At 35.0% G+C, this 19,182-nt stretch overlaps 2 protein-coding genes across 5 annotated transcripts; both read left to right on the forward strand.

Moving 5' to 3' along the window:
* Positions 1-304: 304 nt before the first annotated feature.
* LOC127156532 (interleukin-17 receptor A) lies at positions 305-6,967 on the forward strand. The gene is made up of 10 exons (XM_051099423.1): positions 305-529; positions 620-644; positions 730-873; positions 1,066-1,190; positions 1,792-1,912; positions 2,624-2,787; positions 2,923-2,997; positions 3,095-3,164; positions 3,308-3,433; positions 5,524-6,967. Exons 1-10 carry the CDS (start codon positions 350-352, stop codon positions 6,552-6,554), a joined length of 2,061 nt encoding a protein of 686 aa, XP_050955380.1. The 5' UTR covers positions 305-349; the 3' UTR covers positions 6,555-6,967.
* Positions 6,968-8,287: 1,320 nt separating this feature from the next.
* zgc:136858 (uncharacterized protein LOC678543 homolog) lies at positions 8,288-17,853 on the forward strand. Of its 4 annotated transcripts, none has more exons than XM_051099418.1 (19): positions 8,288-8,438; positions 8,710-8,806; positions 9,273-9,387; positions 9,635-9,809; positions 9,891-10,002; positions 10,088-10,194; positions 11,832-11,962; positions 12,162-12,278; positions 12,366-12,451; positions 12,597-12,739; positions 12,916-12,975; positions 13,060-13,123; positions 13,206-13,300; positions 13,380-13,508; positions 15,509-15,623; positions 15,722-15,859; positions 15,959-16,125; positions 17,003-17,088; positions 17,161-17,851. In XM_051099418.1, the coding sequence occupies exons 2-19, from the start codon at positions 8,740-8,742 to the stop codon at positions 17,357-17,359; spliced, it is 2,106 nt and encodes a 701-aa protein (XP_050955375.1). In that variant the 5' UTR covers positions 8,288-8,438; positions 8,710-8,739; the 3' UTR covers positions 17,360-17,851. The 4 variants fall into 4 exon arrangements, with proteins under 4 accessions (XP_050955375.1, XP_050955378.1, XP_050955379.1 ...); XM_051099421.1 differs by having other exon boundaries at positions 8,299-8,438; positions 8,726-8,806; XM_051099422.1 differs by lacking the exon at positions 8,288-8,438 and having other exon boundaries at positions 8,455-8,806; positions 17,006-17,088; positions 17,161-17,853.
* The last annotated feature ends 1,329 nt before the right edge of the window (positions 17,854-19,182 follow it).

Consider the following 19,182-nt stretch of genomic DNA (forward strand, 5'->3'; position numbering starts at 1 on the left):
TGCTTGTTAAAATTGTTTTCTGGTGCAGTATAATCTAAATTTATCTAGTCCTGTGTTTCACTGGTGGACAATGAAACAAGTAGGTCATCTTATATCTCAAAACCAAATTGCTATTGAAACTTTGAGTCTAATGTCCAACTTAGTATTAAATGCAACAGTTTGACAAATGGCTGAGAACACTTTTTTTAGATGAATGCATTGCAGTAGTTAAAAGAACTTGACTTTAAAAAAAGAAGATGTTTGTGAGAAAAGTTTTATGTCTTCATGTACGTCAGGCTCACCTCCTCCCCTTTATCAGATCTCCTGGTTTCCTCTGAATACAGATAGAATCTAAGAAAGCCATGAGAGGATGTTCGATGATCTTCCACCGTCAGTCAAAAAGCAGTTTATGTCTGTTGCAGTACCTGAGAAAACATTACATACGATGGGGGTGATTTTTCTCTCTCTTTTCTGTCTGCTTTCATGCGTCATAATGAAAATCTCACCCCTGCATCTCCTTGAACTCCCTCCGATGGAATGTTCTCAAGAGGTAAAGATGCTGTTTGCTCCCTTTTATCCATAAAATATTAATGTTACTCATATAAAAACAAGTTAATTTTTCATTGTTGTTTTCTGACAGGGAATAGCATGCAGGGTTCAAGCAGGCAAGTATAAGTTGATGTCTTCTTTAAACTGAAAGTAATATTAAGTTTTTAAAGACATTTATCAAATATTTCTTTGATGTCTTAGGTAACTGCTCAGATGAGGGTTGGGTGGTGCGAAGGATTGATGCCCCAGGGCTTCCTATTGTAACTGCAAACGTAGTAGCCAAGAGGATTGACAGTGGACAGTTTGCACTATTCCTAAACATTACATGGAGCCAGTTACCTGACGGTAAGACATGTATGATGACGTATAGCTACGCACAAGACTATAATATTTATAAATAAACAAGTCATTTAAATCAAATTGCCTTTTTGACAGGAAATGTTCTTTCTTCTCTACCATAACCTATACATATGGTCAGCATTATTATCTATTTAAAGTATTGTTTTTTTTCTAAATTAATTAAATTATTTTCCTCAGGTAGTATATTCACCCTCAAAGGGACTGAAGTGCTTGTGGTTGAAATGTCCACAAATCACAGTGTTTGTGTTCGTTACATTTTTCGTGACAAACTACCAGGGACAAGTAACCCAAACCTGGGCAGGGTAAGAGTATTAATGCTTATATAATCATATATCCACTGACAAAAGTGTGCTTTGAAACGGTTTTCGCTCAGAAATTGCTAGTAAATTTCACATATTAAACAACATATATATACAGTCAAACCAAAATTTAATCAGACACCTTTAACATTTCTCACATGATCACAATTTATTCACTACAGTTTAGAAAATGGGAATAAAATAGAACAAGAACTCAGAATTAAAATTTGTCAGAAAAATCTTGACAGTCAAAAATGAATTGCAGTCAAACCAAAACCTATTCAGACATCTTCAAAAATTTTCACAGTTTATTCGCTATAGTTTAGAAAATGGTAATAAAATATGCAAGAACTCAAGGTCAGGGCAAAGGTCAAAGTGTCAAATGAAATTTTTGTTCGCAAATTTTTTTCAGTTTTACTGGTAGTCCACTGTATGAAGAATTTTTGGGTATAATATGTCATAAATTAACTATAGTGTCCTGTGCCCACTAGTAAAAGAATATAAAAAATTACATCTGGTGTCTGAATAATTTTTGGTTTGACTGTATAATATTTGCAGTATTATGCCATTGTTTCAGTTTTGTCTCTTTTCTTCATCTTTTTAGTGGACATTTTCTCTGGACAGAATTGTGGTCATTCCCAACTTTAAATACCAGGTTTTTGTAACCAATTTACCAAAGCCAGACAAAGGGAGCTACACAACAGTAACCAACATCACAGTTCCAGGTGAGAATTAATGATTATCATCTTATTGATGATTAAATATGTAGCAGACATTTAATCCATCAAGACAATGCTTTAAAGGGATAGTTCACTCAAAAATGAAAATTACCCCATGATTTACTCATCCTCCAGCTATCCTAGGTGTATATGGCTTTTTTCTTTCAGACAAATGCGATCAAAGTTATAGTGAAATATGTCCTGGCTGTTCCAGTGTAGCAGTGAATGGCTCTTGAGATTTTGAAGCAAAATAAAGTGCATAAATCCATCATAAAAAGTACTCCACGTGGCTCTGGGGGGTTAATAAAGGCCTTCTGAAATGAATTGATGTGTTTGAAAGATGTCCATATTTAAAACTTTAAAATCTCCTTTGCTGTAAAAAAAACTTGGTTCTTGTAAGACTAGCATATTCTCACCGGAGCTTACTTCTTCTTCTTCTACATCCTATGTCATCCGCTGGAACGCCACTCTCTCATAAACAAACTCCATAAATACACTCCAGTTATATTTGTCTGAAAGAAGAAAGTCATATACACCCAGGATGGCTTGACGGTGAGTAAATCATGGAGTAATTTTCATTTTTGGGTGAACTATCTCTTGAGCATGCTTTAAGTGTGATATTAAACACTGAAAAATCCTACTGGGATAATTAATTCTGAAGTAATGTAGTATCTTAAAAAGCGAACTCCTGTTAGGTAAATCTGTTTGTCATTTTAGAGAGCATCTGGGATACGGAGGTAAAATGGTCAGTGCAAAACCATAAAGAAAGCAGTGACTTGATGATAACTGTAGAATTTAAACCAGAAGAGTTCTCTGACCAATATAAAGTCTCCATCTGCAGTCCTGACCTTCAGCCAGAACCATTTCACAATGTCATAAAGGTATGTTCAGTATCTAAAAGACTCCACACTGCCATCTGTTGTATGTTCCATCATAAATGTATACTTGAATATAGCATGAATATAGAAAGGACACAATATTATAAGCATGAATGCTAAACTAATTATGTTTTAAAGGATAACAAGCCATTTCTGAAGGTTAATTTCACATTGGAAGCATGTAAGATAAATCACTGCAATTTGGAATTAGTGGTGAGTTACAGTACCATCTATTTGTTGTTGTATGAGGACATTTTGTTAATAATTTGTCTCATATCACTAAATGACTAAAAGATGCCCTGTTCAACAGATTCAGCCACTGTCTGTTCAAAGCATGAATGACTGTCTGGAATACAGAGGGAACATTGATATCTGTCCCTGTATGTACTACACATTAACAATGCATGTCTTATTGCCTGTGTATTTTATTAATTATGATACACAGTAGTTGGTTTTGAATGCGACTGAAGTTTATTTTATTTGGGTAGATAGACCATTATCTTTAATAACATGTTAATGTCAGTTCTTCCAGGTGCTCCTGTTGTTTTTATCATTTTGGTGACCCTGGGGCTGTTGTTGGCTTCATTGGTAGCTGCTGTTTGCATTTTTGGCTGTATTGTATTTTTGAAGAACAAGGATTCACATAAAGGTCAGTGCAAATTAAGCAATTACTTAAATAAGTACATAACTTGAAGTTGCGATGAAAAAGAGGACCTTGGTTTATCTTTAACACAAATAAAAATATTTTTGATGAAATCCAAGAGCTTTCTGACCCTGCATAGACAGCAACGCAACTACCATGTTCAAAACCCAGAAAGGTAGTAAAGACATTTTTAAAATAGTCTACGTGACATCAGTGGTTTAACCGTAATGTTATGAAGCTAGAATACTTATTGTGCACAAAGAAAACAAAAATAAATATAGATGCAAGCAGCGATTACCGGGGTTCAAGTGTTTTGAAGCATTCAAGCAAATATGGAAAAAGACATTACATATTGTTTAGCAAGCTTGTAACCACCTAAATCAATGACTGAAAAAAGCATTTTGGAAAATACAGGTAATTTGCCATAGAAATGTGATGTTTTTTAACATTCATGACTGTTATAGCACCAGCTGTGGTCCAATTTCCTTAAAACTTTGCCTGTTTGTTTAGAATCACCTGTTGCATATGCTCAAAAGGTTTCATGAAGTTTTGAGCTATTCTTTAGGCTTTATAGGATTTTGGGTAAATTTGGACAGGCAAAATTTTAAATTTCAACTTTTTTTTTTTTTAATTATTGACCTAGAGCAGGGGTGCCCAACCCTGTTCCTGGAGATCGACTTTCCTGCAGAGTTTAGTTCCAACCCTAATCAAACACATCTTTCTGTAATTAGCAAGCGCTCCTTGAGATCCTAATTAGCTGGTTCAGGTGTATTTGGTCAGGGTTGGAGCTGAACTCTGCAGGAAAATCGATCTCCAGGACCACGGTTGAGCACCCCTGACCTAGAGAGTCCAGAGAATTGTACTGCAGTGCTTTTTTCCAGATTGCACGAAAAACCTAGGAATAGTTTTACATCTCAATCATTTAACAAACGATTTGATTGACAGCAGTGGTTCTAGAGGTAAAGTTGTCTGGAATGAGAAGTTCTATCATAAGATATGAATATTGTATGTGTGAAAAAACATGCAATGTACATTCGCTTATGTCTTTGAAAAATGCAAAATTTCTTTAAAATTTCTCACAGACTTTTGGGACTGTGTTTTTTGAGATATGCAAATGTACTTATAGACACTTGTGGCACTTTGGATCAAAACCGTGCACAGTGATTTTAATGTTGATAGGACAAATGGTTACATAGTTATAGCCATTTTTATGTTTATAGCGCCTTATAGCGCCACCAAGTGGCCAAGCTCCATGATTTTTGTCATGTGACCTCAGATTCAGCTCTTACATACACATTGTGAGTTTGGCAAAGATATCTCATTCCGTTCAGTTATTGTATAGGGTTATAGGCATTTTACTAAAAGTGGCCCTGGCCCTTTTTTTTGGCGTCCCTTTGCGACAGTGAGTCAAAAGTTCAACTTTTTTTGATATTTACTCTCCAGAGAATGTTTCTGCACTGGTTTGGTTCTAATCGGGCGAAAAACCTAAGACTAGTTTGCAAAAGTAGGTTTTTCAAAAAATCCAAAATACCCAAAAATCTTCGCTAGGCTCACAATTGAATCTGATTTCAACAAAATAAGAAACTTGAGCCTGCGACTGACGATGTAGGAGTTGATGAGCAATTTCATACTTTTGATCGCTGTAGCGCTCCCCGTCAGGCTGATTGGGACATGCTTTGGTCATGGTGTGAGTACTACCATCCCTCCAAGTTTCAAGTTTCTGCGACTTACGGTTTGGTACGCACGATCAGTTTTACGTGGAGATTGCTGATCCTTGGCCATTCTGACAATTACAATAGAGTTTCAGCGCTACACGCTTGAACCCCTAATGACTTCATCCTTATTCATCATTTTGTAAAAGCAGGTTTTTAAAAAATCTAGTTGCTTTTATGAAAATTTCTTCTCTCCTCGTAAAAAATACGAACTGCCCAGGAGGACTGGATCGCACCAATAGTGTAATAAAAGTCAAAAACAGGCTACATTGTTCTGCACTTTTCAGTTGTTTTGTTGAATCCTTCACTCACTCTTTATTATTTCAATACATTTTGAAGGTTTCGAAGCTTTTGTGACCTAATAATAATCATGACTTTTGACAGAAGCACCCTCCTCAGACAGCTCAACGTGTGCAAAGGTTAAACCGGAGTGGAATCCCGTTCACGAGCCTAAGAGGGTCATCGTTATCTACTCTCTGGACCACCCCCTGTACAAAGAAATCATCTTGAAGTTATGTGCCTTTATGAGGGCTAAATGTGGCACAGACGTCACTCTGGATCTCTTGGACTCTGCCTGGGTCAGCACAATCGGCAGAATTCAGTGGCTGGATATGCAACGGGAACGAATCTCCAAGTCCTCAGATAAAGTCCTGATCTTGTGCTCTCCAGGCGTACATGCCAAATGGAAGGCTATGTGCGGTGAGCACAAAGTGAGACTAAAGGAGGACGAACGTTCATCCATTGGAGATATGCTCACGCCGGCTCTGAGCCTGATTATACCGGATTTTGTTCACGCTTCATCTTTCCACAAGTACATGGTGGCTTATTTTGATGACGTGTGCAGTGAGGATGACATTCCGGCACCTTTTAACGTTGTGGTGAAGTACAAACTCATGAAGCACTTTGAAGAACTTTACTTCCGAATCCTAGGCATGGAAAAGCATGAGCCGGGACGGATTAAGTGCATCGAAGGCATTAGGGAGAGCGATTACTTCAACTGTCCATCAGGACGAGGACTTCAGGATGCTATTGAAGCTTTTAAAAATTACCAGCTGAAGAATCCGAATTGGTTTGAAATGGAGCTTTTGGACACTGATGGTGAAGAAGAGGAAACCATCTTCAAGTCAACGTTTCCTATGGACGTTAACTATAGCTGTGTCACTGAATGCTATCAGCTGATTGAAGAGCAGAAAGCTCATACTTTTGTCAACAGGATTAAGTATCATAATGACGAAAATGTTTTAAAGTCTTCCATGGCAGAGACAGCTATAATACTGAGTGAGAATTCTTCAGTTCTTACCACAGATGTGCATTACAGTGGTCCAGTACTGAGTACCTTAACAGCTATTGACATGAAAGGTTTAAAAGCGACTAAACCTGTGGCACAACGTGATTTATGCTTACAAGCTTTGTGAATCTGTCTGAATTAAGACTGATATCATTACATTTGTTATAATTTATAATTTCCTGATTTACTTTTATATGTACACTACCAGTCAAAAGTGTTTTTTAATGTTTTTTTTTAAAAAAACTCTCTTTATTTGATCTAAAATACAGAAAAAACAGTACAATTTTGAAATATATTTACTATTTTTTCTGTTTTCTATTTTGTTTAAATGTATTCCTTTGATTTCTGAATTTTTAGTATCATTACTCCAGTCACACGATCCTTCAGAAATCATTCTAATATTTTGATTTGCTGCTCAAAAAACATTTATTATTATTATTATGTTGAAAACAGCTGAGTAGATTTTTTCCGGTTTCTTTGATGAACAGAAAGTTCAGAACAGCATTTATCTGAAATAGAAATCTTTTGTAACATTATAAATGTCTTTATCATCACATAACATTATAAAATGTTTCCTGAACAGCAAATCAGCATATTAGAATGATTTCTGAAGGATCATGAAAGTTCAGAACTGAAGACTGGAGTAATGATGCTGAAATGCAGCTTTGATCACAGGAATAAATTACATTTTAAAATATATTCAAATTGAATCAGTTATTTTAAATAGTAAAAATATTTCACAATATTACTGATTTTGCTGTATTTTGGATCAGATAAATGCAGGCTTGGTGAACAAAAGAGAATATTAAAAAAAAAAAAAAAAAACATTAAAAATCTTTTAGTAGACTGGTAGTGTGTGTGTATACAAATAGTGTTTTTTTGTTGTTGTTGTTTGTTTTTGTCTATAGACCATTTCGCTATATGTAAACAACACTGGTCCAGAAGCACTTCCTGTTTTTTTGTTTTTTATTTCACATATACAAATACATCTTAAAAGTGCTAATGTAACATTTTCATCCAGTCAAATGTTTTGTTGGATGTATTTTTTTTGTGATGTTTGTGTAAAGTTTAAAAAAAAAAATGAAACAGGAAGTGTATCGGGACCAGTATGTTTACATCTGACGAAATGGTCTATACAGTAAGTTCACTATAGTTAATTTGATTATACACAATCATAATTTGTATACTTGTACAGTAAAAAATAAATAAATCATATATAATCAAAAATATGAGTCATATAACCAAACAAACATGTTTATGTCAGAAATTTCAATTTGCTGGCAACTTTATCAGATTATTTAGTCATGAAAAGGCTAGCACATCATATAAATTGGGTTCTTTTTCTTTACTCTCAAATCTATAGGCAAGATTTATATTTATCTACAGAACTCATTTCAGCAATTTCATTCAGTGTATGAAAGTGGCCTATCAAGCTTGAAACCACAATATATAAGACAAACCTACAGTAAAAAACTCTATATTCATACTTCATACATAAAGTCACGTTTTGTTCTAGTAATTCTGACTTAGTATTTGGCAAAAAATAAACAGATTTACACAGGCTACATTTTCATATGAATAACAGTCATATCAAGATTTGACGTTGTGATACGAAAATTGCATTTGTTTTTCTGAACTTATAACCAAGCAATATGTAAATTACAAAATAGGCTACATGAAGTATGAATCATTTAACTGTTTTGTCGATACAATATTCCATATAATGTTTAAATCTTACTTTTTGTATGATTATAACATCTTACATTTATTTTGAAAATCCGATATTACCGTTGTAACCATTACATCATGAAACTGCCCTTGTATATCCACTATCTGACAAAAATTCTGAGGAAAAAGCGATTCTCAGCTAGTACAAACAGACCCAACCGGATCAAAGTTCAATCTAGTGAAGTCCAACCGAAAAGCAAATCGCTTAAATTGAGAATTTAATATCCAAAATAAAGAGCTGGATTTATTTACGCACGAATCGTGACTGGAGTCTCTACTAAAAGTGAGTAAACGTGAGAAGCGTTTTAATGAGCAAACGCAGCCTCGTTTCTGTCAGTCTTCATTGAACAAAGTCCTGAATTGTTTACTTACACGACCCGTATGTTGGTTTTACCTTTTGTGGATTTCTGTGTTTCGTCTTTCGAAACGTGCAGGATTGTTACAGTTGCTTATATCAGCGCGTCACTTGTCTCAAACAAATAGATCACGACAAATTGTTCCCTTTGAAGTGTGAAAGCTCTCCAGTTTACTTGTTTACGTTGTTTTCTAATGAGTTTTGCTGACTTGAAGATCAAGTTCTGAAGATGTGGAGGCTGTCTGCGATTCTTAGACGTTGCATTACAACTTCATCCAGCAGACGTTGCAAAAAAGGTAAAGTAGCACAAACCACAGCTCTGGAATTCAGGTACCTCCATTTAGAGCAGCCTTGTCCCAATTTATGCACTGTACAGTATACACTGAATAATTTAATCCAAAAATGATTATTTACTCTCAGTGTCATTCCAAACTTGTTTTCTGATCTTCTGTGGAACAATAATTTGGAAAATATTTAGCTAAACATCCAAGCTTTTACTTTCCATACAACTGAAGTAAATAGGACCTTGGCTGTCAGGCTCCAAAATGACCAAAAAGCACCATGAAAGCAGTCCATGAGACTTGTGTGCAATATTCCACATTTTCTGAAGCAATATTATAGCACGTTATGAGAAACAGGCCAACAAAAATTTGGTCTGTAACATTTGATTCAAACTTGAGACCTAAACTTTGGTCACCAAATTTAGTACAGTGGTTAGAATACAGTGTTGTTTGGGTCATCTATTCCGTATTTCTCCCACAGACAGCCTGTTTATCATCCATCCTGATGTGAAAGAAGCCTTAGCGGATCACAGACCAGTTGTGGCTTTGGAAAGCACTATTATCACACATGGAATGCCTTATCCTCACAATCTCAGGTAGAAAAATATGATAAATCTCTTACAGTGCTGTCAAATACTTATCACGTTGAACTTTTCCCTCATGCTATTTCTGAAGTCAGGGTTGTCACGTGACTTTTTATCTTAAAAACCAGTACAGACTAATTCTGTTTTTTCATTGCACAAGGTTTTAAAGACTAAATGCGGAGACCTTTTAATCTGTACACTGATGCATATCTGAAGGATTCAGGGTTTACCAATCGACTGCATTTCCTGTGTATTTCAGTACAGCAAAGGAAGTGGAGGCGATTGTGAGGGCTGAGGGTGCAATCCCTTCAACCATTGGGATTCTTGAGGGCAGGATTCATGTGGGCCTTTCTTCTGATGAACTGGACTTCCTGGCACAAAGCAAAACGGCACTAAAAGTGTCCAGAAGAGACTTACCTTATGTCATCAGCAAGGTCTGAAACTGAAGTAATCTTAATTTGTAACTATGATTGTACATATTGACGTGAAATATCTGTGTTTTTCTGATAATGCAGGGTTTATCAGGTGGCACTACTGTCTCTGGCACAATGATTGCAGCTCACAGGGCTGGGATTCCTGTCTTTGTGACCGGAGGCATTGGAGGAGTACATAGAGATGGAGAAAACTGCATGTTTATTTTCAAAATTGTCCTTGTTTCCATCTGAAATGTGTACTGGCCTGTATTCAATAACTAATATATTATCTCTTGTAGCCCTGGATGTGAGCGCAGACCTCACTGAATTGGGTCGAACACCTGTTGCTGTTGTGTCTGCTGGGGTGAAATCCATCCTAGATATCGGTCGCACTCTTGAGTTCTTGGTAAGACCTTAAAGGATTAGTTCACTTCCAAAAATGAACACTTCCAAAATGTTCATGTCTTTCTTTCTTCAGTCACAAAAAAAAATGAAGGTTTTTGAGGAAAACATTCAAGGATTTTTGTCCATATAGTGGACTTCAATGGGGATCAACAGATTGAAGGTCCAAATTGCAATTTCATTGGAGCTTCTACACGATCCCAGCCGAGGAATAAGGGTCTTATCTAGCAAAACAATCAGTCATTTTCTAAAAAAAAAATACAAATTTATATAATTTTGTAACTACAAATGCTTGTCTTGCACTATCTCTGTGATGCACATCCACGGCTTCACTCATTATGTACTTCATTTCAAAAACAACATTGTTGTTTTACATTTTTTTTGTTTGTTTGTTTTTTGTAAAGGGATCTGACTTCTTTGTACATTCGCTTTGTAAACACTAGGTCGGTTCTTCCGCCTACGTCACGTGTGACCTTTCCAACATGACTATGTAATATTTGAAGTCGAGCTAGTAAAGGACAAGCATTTGTGGTTAAAAAGTATATACATTTTTATTTTTATTTTTAGTAAATGACAGATTGTTTTGTTAGGTAAGACCCTTACTCCCCTTGAAGCTGCACTGAAACTGCAATTTGGACCTTCAACCTGTTGATCCCCACTGAAGTCCACTATATGGAGAAAAATCCTGTTTTCCTCAAAAATCTTAATTTCTTTTCAACTGAAGAAAAAAAGACTAGATTATAAAACTAGACTAGATTAAGAGTAGATTATCAGGAAATTTTTATTCTGGAAGTAAACTAATCCTTTAAATACAGTCACCATTTTGTAAGTTTGCACGTAAACAAAAGACAGACACTGGATGAAATTGCAGTAAAGTTGCGAAAAGTTGTCTCACAACTTTTGAGGTGAGAGTTTTAGGTTTAGATTACATTTGCAGTCATCTAACACACACTAATTGTTAAAGGAGAAGTTCACTTTGCGAACAGAATTTACAGATAATTTACTCACCCCCTTGTCATCCAAGATGTTCATGTCTTTCTTTCTTCAGTCTTCTTCGTTTCTTGAGGGAAAAAAAAGAAGGAATTATCTCCATATAGTGGACTTCAGTGGTGCCCCCAAGTTAGAACTTCCAAAATGCAGTTTAAATGCAGCTTTAAATAAGACCCTTCTTCCTCGGTTGTGGCTGAAACATAGTTTCTTTAGGACTAAAATAAAAAAGACATGAACATCTTGGATGAAAAAGGGGTGAGGAAATTATCTGTAAATTTTTGTTCTGGAAGTGAGCTACTCCTTTAAGTTTAAAAACACTAATAATGTAATTACACTGTTAAATGTAATTTCTACCCAATCTTAAAGACATAGTTTGCCCAAAAATGAAAAATCTGTCAGAGTTTACTCACCCACACCCATCATTTACTATCCATCACTGTTGTTTCATACCTGTATGACTGTCTTTCTTTCTATTAAACACAAAAGAAGATATTTTGAATTTTAGTAATCAAACAATGTCTGGTAGCCACTGACATCCATATACCATAATTATGATACACACATTTTAATATCCCTTGTAAACAGGGTCAGTTTTGATTTCACATATATATGCTTAAGTTCTAATTCAAAGATCAATGCTTTTATTTACAGGAAACTCAGGGTGTGTGTGTAGCCACATATGGAGATTCAAAGAGCTTCCCGGCTTTCTTCTCTCGGCAAAGTGGATTTACTTCTCCTTACCACGTCTCTAGTCCTCAAGAAGCAGCAGACCTAATTGGCAAGTCTAAGTGTTTAAGCTTTTACCGCACCTACATCTGAGTAAATGTCAATATCACACATTTACTGAATGCAGTTATGCAGTGATCCTAATTGAAGGAGCTAGTTGAAACAGCTCTCATAGATAATGTTCCTCTGACATAAACTTATCCTGCTTAGTTATTTGTAAAATGATCTTTAACTCTGTCTTACCTCAATAGCAAGCACATTATCTCTAGGGCTGCAAAGTGGTCTTCTGCTAGCCGTTCCCATTCCTGAGGAACATGCAGCCACGGGACAACAGATAGAAGACGCTATACAAACAGCTGTGACTGAGGCCAGGTAGAGCAAAATAGTGCTTGGACATACCATAAGCCACATGTAATGATAAACACTTCTAAAAAGAGCATTTTCTATGTATATTTGAAGCTTAAAAGGTGTCAGAGGAAGAGACGTCACCCCTTTTATCCTTCAGCGAGTCAGTGAGCTGACTAAAGGGAAGTCCTTGCAAGCCAGTATCCGTTTAAGATGCAGTAGTTTGCATGATAAATCTTATTGCATTTATATTCTTATATACTTAGAATGACATTCACTAGTCATGTTTAATTTGGTTTTTATGTCTTCTTTTGTGGTATTTTCCTGAAGTTCATTCATTTTCAGATATAGCACTCATCCATAATAATGCCAAGGTGGGCAGTCGGATTGCATGTGCACTTTCTAAACAAAAACGCAAAAGTGGAGGCAACTTCAAAGGTGACAGTAAGACCCAAATGTCAAAGGACGAGAAAATAGACCCCAAAACTGTAAGTGATAGTGTAAATAAATAAAAATTAAATGCCTCAGATGGTCTTTACAAAACATGTAAGCTCTTATGAAAAGACTAATGCATAGTAAAAACATTACTAAAATGTAAATTTAATTAAAAATAGATACTGTAATATATAAATAATGCTAAAATGACACTGTTTATTTCCCTCAGATTGTTATTGGTGGAATAAACGTTGATTTCATCGCTAAAGGAACAACTAAGAAATTAGTGGTAAGTCTAATACGCTAAAGGAGCTTAAGTTACTTTTTTATGACTTACACAATTAAATATCATATATTTATATTTTATTTTAAGTTTGGTCAGACAAATCCAGGAAGTGTTTGTCAGTCATTTGGAGGCGTGGGCAGGAATATTGCTGGTATGTAATGTGTCATTCACATTATTATGAATAAATATATACAATTCCTCTTTATTTTAATTACTGTTTATATTTCCTGTAGACTGTTTAAGCAGATTAGGGCACAAGCCTCTCTTCATCTCTGCCATCGGCAAAGACTCTCATAGTGACGCTGTGCTAAACTATTGTAAACATATGGTGAGTTATACACTTAATTTTATTGCTCTAATAGCTAAAATTTCATTGGAGCTACAGTTTTTTGCTTTATACTCATCAGGATACAAGTGCAGTTGCCAGATTACAGGACCAAAGGACTGCAACCTATTGTGCTGTCATAACTGAGTCAGGAGAGTTGAGCCTGGGATTGGGTGACATGGACATCCATCAGCAAATACAAGAGCAGTATGTACGTATATTAATGTTTTTAAAATAGTCTCTTAGGCTCACCAAGGCTGATTTTTAAAAATCAAATATATAGAGAGTTTGCACTTACGTCAGGATTTGGTCAGTAACCCGGATGCGTGGCCATACTTGGATGTAAACAACAGCATGGATTGCATGGTTAATGTACTACTGAATACTTTTTCTGCTAATTTATGCTGTCTAAACCATGGAAAAAAACGTGTGGAAGCTGCATAGACAGCAACACAACTGACACGTTCAAGGCCCAGAAAATAAGGATATCGATAAAATAGAAGACACTGTTGAACATGTCAGTTGCGCTGCTGTCTATGCAGGGTCAGAAAGCTCTAGGATTTCATCAAAAATATCTGAATTTGTGTTTCAAAGATGAACAAAGGTCTTACAGGTTTGGAACGTCATGAGGGTGAGTAATTAATGACAGAATTTTCAGTTTTGGGTGAACTATCCGTTTAAGGTAACCATGATGCTTAGTGGATTTCAGTCCAGCTGAGTTAGTTTGTTTAGCATTTACATGCTAATTCACATCTAAATGCTGAAAAAAATCTTGGCAGATAAACACATGTAAAATGTTTAGCCTTTTTTGAGGTAAACAGTGGAAATAATAATGATGACTCATCTAGCACTCACTCATTTTGTCCAATCAGATAATCAGATAGACACTACAGAATGAGATTGCCCCGCCCCCATTAACACATGCAAATGACTAGAAAATGACAAATCATGTCTATTGCAGGGCTCGACATTAAGCCTTGACAAGTAAATCAGTCATTAACTTGTCCAAGCAAAAAAGTTACTTGTCTGGGGCAAATATACTCTTTTTCTTGTTTTTAGAATAATAAAATCCACTCTGAAGCAATAGTTTCATCACTGCTCTATGAGGTCTTACTTTAATCAGCACATTTGTGATATTTGCCCTAAACTGATTTCTAGGACACTTTTTAACTTTAGGAAGGGCAATAATATTTTCCAAACATTACTAAAATGCATGCGTCATCATTCAAGTCAAATTCTTGCATTTTATCAGTACATTCAGTTAGAATAATTAGATTCTGTATGGTTGTTGCCATTCAAGTGAAATCAGTATCAACAAACTTCAACTTTTTAAAATGCATTTACACAGTAAAATTACAAATGCATAAATGTTATAAGATTAATGCTTGATTTTTTTTTTAACATATAAATCTGAAATGTTGGAAAAATGCAATACTTTTAAATATGAAACTAAACCACCAGTAGGTGGCAGCAAGTCGCTGTCTTAATGAGCGAGTCACTGATTCAACCAATTCGTTCAAATGGCTAATTTATTCAGTAAATAAAGCAAGACTGTCTTTACAATTGACTCACTGAATCATTGAATCTCCTGATTCGTTCAAAAATGCTGATTCATTCATGCAGTGGCTTTTCTTAACTATTTTCGTTAGCAAAAATGGTCAATAATGTGTCTAAAATGTAAGTCAGTTAATATTAACTACTTGTTTATTGAACTACTGTTGTATAAAAGCAATGTCACATTTGCAATCGTGCTGTTGCTTGGTTGTGTGATGTTGCTTACATATATCATATGTAATATACAATATTTATCTCTTTTTTTCTACTGCAGTATGTTTGTTCATGTTTCTTTGTGTGTGCTGTTGCGCCTATTATTTTTGATTTTTCCATGAGTCATATAGGCTGCACGAGCCTCAACTGACGCAGTCACTGTTTACACTGAAAGTAATAAAATCAGAATCATTCTCACCATAGTTATTGTTTGTTATTGATGTTTTAATTTGATTACTAAAATTCTCCTTCACTTGCCTCTTCACAAAATCCACTTGTCCTGGACGAGCGGACAAGTATTAATGTCGAGCCTTGTATTGGGTATTTAAAAAAGACAAACTTCCCGAAATACATTTCCCACACAAACTTCCTGTTGTGGTACGAAAATCTGCAAGGGATTTAAAGTTACAGTAACAAACTTTAGTTGTGTATTATTATCTTCAGGTATCTCAGTTTGAGAATCAGCTTGCATCAGCATCTCTTGTAGTTCTTGATGGCAACATTCCCGTTTCAACCATCGATTACGCATGCCGTATGGCCAAGAAACACGCAGTCCCTGGTAAACCTCATTTATCTAATACTTGCTTCAGAGTGTCGAGGTCACAGTTTGAAGTAAGTTGTTACGTGCATATTGCATGTCTTTTTCTTTTGCTGCAGTGTGGTTTGAGCCCACGGATGCAGATAAGGCCTGTAAGCCCTTCCTGTCAGAGAGCTGGAAAGCCCTGTCTTACACCTCCCCCAACCTGGCTGAGCTCTGCACCATGAATCACACACTAGGTCTGCCCACTCCTACAGGTAACAGAGTTAAAAACCACCTAAAATAATCAAACACTTGACTGCTGGACAGGAAGTGGGACGGCTACTTGAATAGTAATCAAAACAATGTTGATCTAGAGTTGCCTAGATCGTTTGAGGATGTCCTGAGCTGTGTACCGGCTCTCTCCCGCCCCCTGTTGGAGCATCTGCGTTGTGTGGTGGTCACTTTAGGTGCGCTAGGAGTGATGGTGTGTGGAGAACATGATGCTGGAACTGTAAATTTGCAGCCACAAAAGAAAAAACAGGTATGATGGGTTTATTACATTAATCTTAAAAGAAAAGTTCACCTAAAAATAAACATTTGCTGAAGATTTACTAACTTGTAGATGAATTTGTTTCGTTGTGGGAACAGATTTGGAGAAATTTAGCATCACTTGCTCACCAAGGGATCCTCTGAAGTGAATGGGTGCCGTCAGAGTCCATTCAGCTGTTAAAACATCACAGTAATTCACAAATAATCCACACAACTCCATTCCATCAGTTGACATCTTGTGAAGTGAAAAGCTGAGCGTGTGTAAGAAATAAATTCATCATTAACTTCAAACCTTTTTAACTTCAAAACTCAATCCATATTATTGCCTTCTCCAGTGAAAAATCATTTTAACTGAATTAGGAGAGAAATATGCAGACCGTTTACAAGCAAAAAAACAAACATGTTTATGGATTTTTGATGTGAGAGGACAACAGAGGTTGGATTTTTTGTTTTACTGGAGGAAGCATTATTACGGATTATGGATTATATTTTGCAACAGCTTAAATGTAAAATGTCTTAATGATGGATTTGTTTATTACAAACACACAGCTTTTCACTTCACCAGACGTCATTTGACGCACTGGAGTCATTTGAGTTACTTATGGATTATTGTGATGTTTTTATCAGCTCTTTGGACTCTTATTCTGACGGCACCCATTCACTGCAATAGATCCATTGGTGAGCAAGTGATGCAATGATGAATTTCTCCAAATCTGTTTGGATGAAGAAACTCATCTACATCTTGGATGGCCTGAGGATGAGTATATTTTCAGAATTATTTTTAGTTTGTTTTTCTGGGTGACCAACTCCTTTGAGTAAATCTAAAGATCTTGTAACATTAAAATGTTAAACATTATGCCGTTTTATAGCAGAAGGGACGACTATGTGCCGTTCATTATCCAGCGCTGGCTGTGAGCTCTAAAGAAACTGTAAATGTGTCTGGAGCTGGTGACAGGTATGTTAACAAAAGTTTTAACATCATACAAAACAAAAGCATGTCTCATTGGACTATTTCTATCTGTTCTAGTTTTGCTGGAGCAATGATGGTTGGGATCTTACGAGGGTTGGATACAGACATCTGTGTGCGTATGGGTCTCCTTGCTGCACGGACATCTTTGTTGTCTCCTCATCCAATAGATCCGTCTCTGACAGCAGATGCCATCCATCCGGAAAAGTCACACTCTCAAATGTGGTCCAAGCCTACATGTGTGTGGATGGAGGACTGAAATACAATCTAAAAGAGAGTGAAATCTTGCCAGCAGACATTTACAGTCATGGTACATCAGGCTGTACATATAAGTAGTACTTTTAGTGGTGTTTTACTACACACAAAGTCAAATATGGGTGCATACCAAGGGAGTGTATGCAGACTTTACATGTACTTTAATTCATTGAATTTGAGAACACTGATTTATTTTTAAAATGAATGAGTCTACACTTGTCACACTGATCTGTATCTGTAGTGGTGGACACCTTCAGAAACATGAAAATCCTACCTCATAACTGTTATGATATATAACATAACATACTTGAGTTTATACATTTTTTTTTAATTTTACAAATTTTAATGATGCCAACTACAGTGTTTTTACATTCCATTTTAAATTTTAGAAATTAAAATAAAATGCTTTTATAATTTCAAAATACATTTCCTTTATTAATTGTATAATTATTATATGCATGCATTTTTTATTATCTCGTTACCTGAGAGAGTACATTAAATTTTGCAATAAAAGATTATATTTAATATTATTATTTGGGTAAATGTCTAAAAAGAAGGGGTAATATAAAATCAAGTTAATGTTTTAAGTATAAAAATAAAGTCTTTTAAAAAAATGTCATTCTTGTATACACTACCAGTCAAAAGTTTTTGAACAGTGAGATTTTTTTTTAATGTTTTCAAAGTGTCTTCTGCTCACCAAGCCTGCATTTATTTGATCCGAAGTACAGCAAAAACAAATGTTGATTTTTTTTTCACTAATTAAAATAACTGTTTTCTATTTGTATACACGTTAAAATGTAATTTATTCCAGCTAAATTTTCATCATCATTACTCCAGTCTTCATTGCCACATGATCCTACAGAAAGCATTCCAGTATGCTGATTTGCTGTTCAAGAAACATTTTTTTTTTTATTTTTTATCATTGTCATCAATTTTTAAAACTGTTGACTACATTTTTTCAGGATTCTTTGATGAATAGAAAGATCCAAAGATCAGCATTTATCTGAAATAGAAAGGCTTTTGTAACGTTATACCATTCAGAAGCTGGGAGTCAGTATAGTTTTTATTTTATTTATTTTTATTTATTTATTTATTTTCTTTTGGTGGAAAAAAAAAAATATAGAAATGAATACCTTTATTTAGCAAGAATGCTTTAAATTGATCAAATAATAATAATAATAATAATAATACATTTTTGAGCAGCAAATAAGAATATTAGAATGATTTCTAAAGGATCATGTGACTGGAGTAATGATGTTAAAAATTCAGCTTTAAAATCAAAGAATAAATTGCATTTTCAAATAGAAAGCAGTTGTTTTAAATAGTAAAAAAATATTTTTTTACTGTTTTTGCTGTACTTCGGATCAAATTAATGCAGGCTTGGTGAGCAGAAGAGACTTATTAAAAAAAAAAAAACATTAAAAATCTTACTGTTCAAAAACTTTTGACTGGTAGTATAATTATTATACATGCAGTTTTTTATTATATTAACTGACATCAAATTTTACTATTAAAAAAGTTATATTTAACATTACCATTTGGGTGAATTTCAAATAAGTAAAATTGTCATAAAATTTAGTTATTTAGTTTATTTAAATTAAATATAATAGTTTATTGGTTTATGTAGTTTAAATATTTGAAAAATATATTTTTAGTTTTTGACATTTTACTTATATATCTCTACATATATATATTGTATATAAATGATTTTTCCTAAGTGAACGTAAATCTGATATCGCCCCTTGTGGTGACTGTGGTACATTACTGGTGGTGACCAAAAATAAACTTCATCTCCCACAATGCATTGTGCATCGGATCTTGCGCAAA

This window comes from Labeo rohita, chromosome 25 (genome assembly GCF_022985175.1).
Source record: "Labeo rohita strain BAU-BD-2019 chromosome 25, IGBB_LRoh.1.0, whole genome shotgun sequence".
NCBI classification, from domain to species: Eukaryota; Metazoa; Chordata; class Actinopteri; order Cypriniformes; family Cyprinidae; genus Labeo; species Labeo rohita.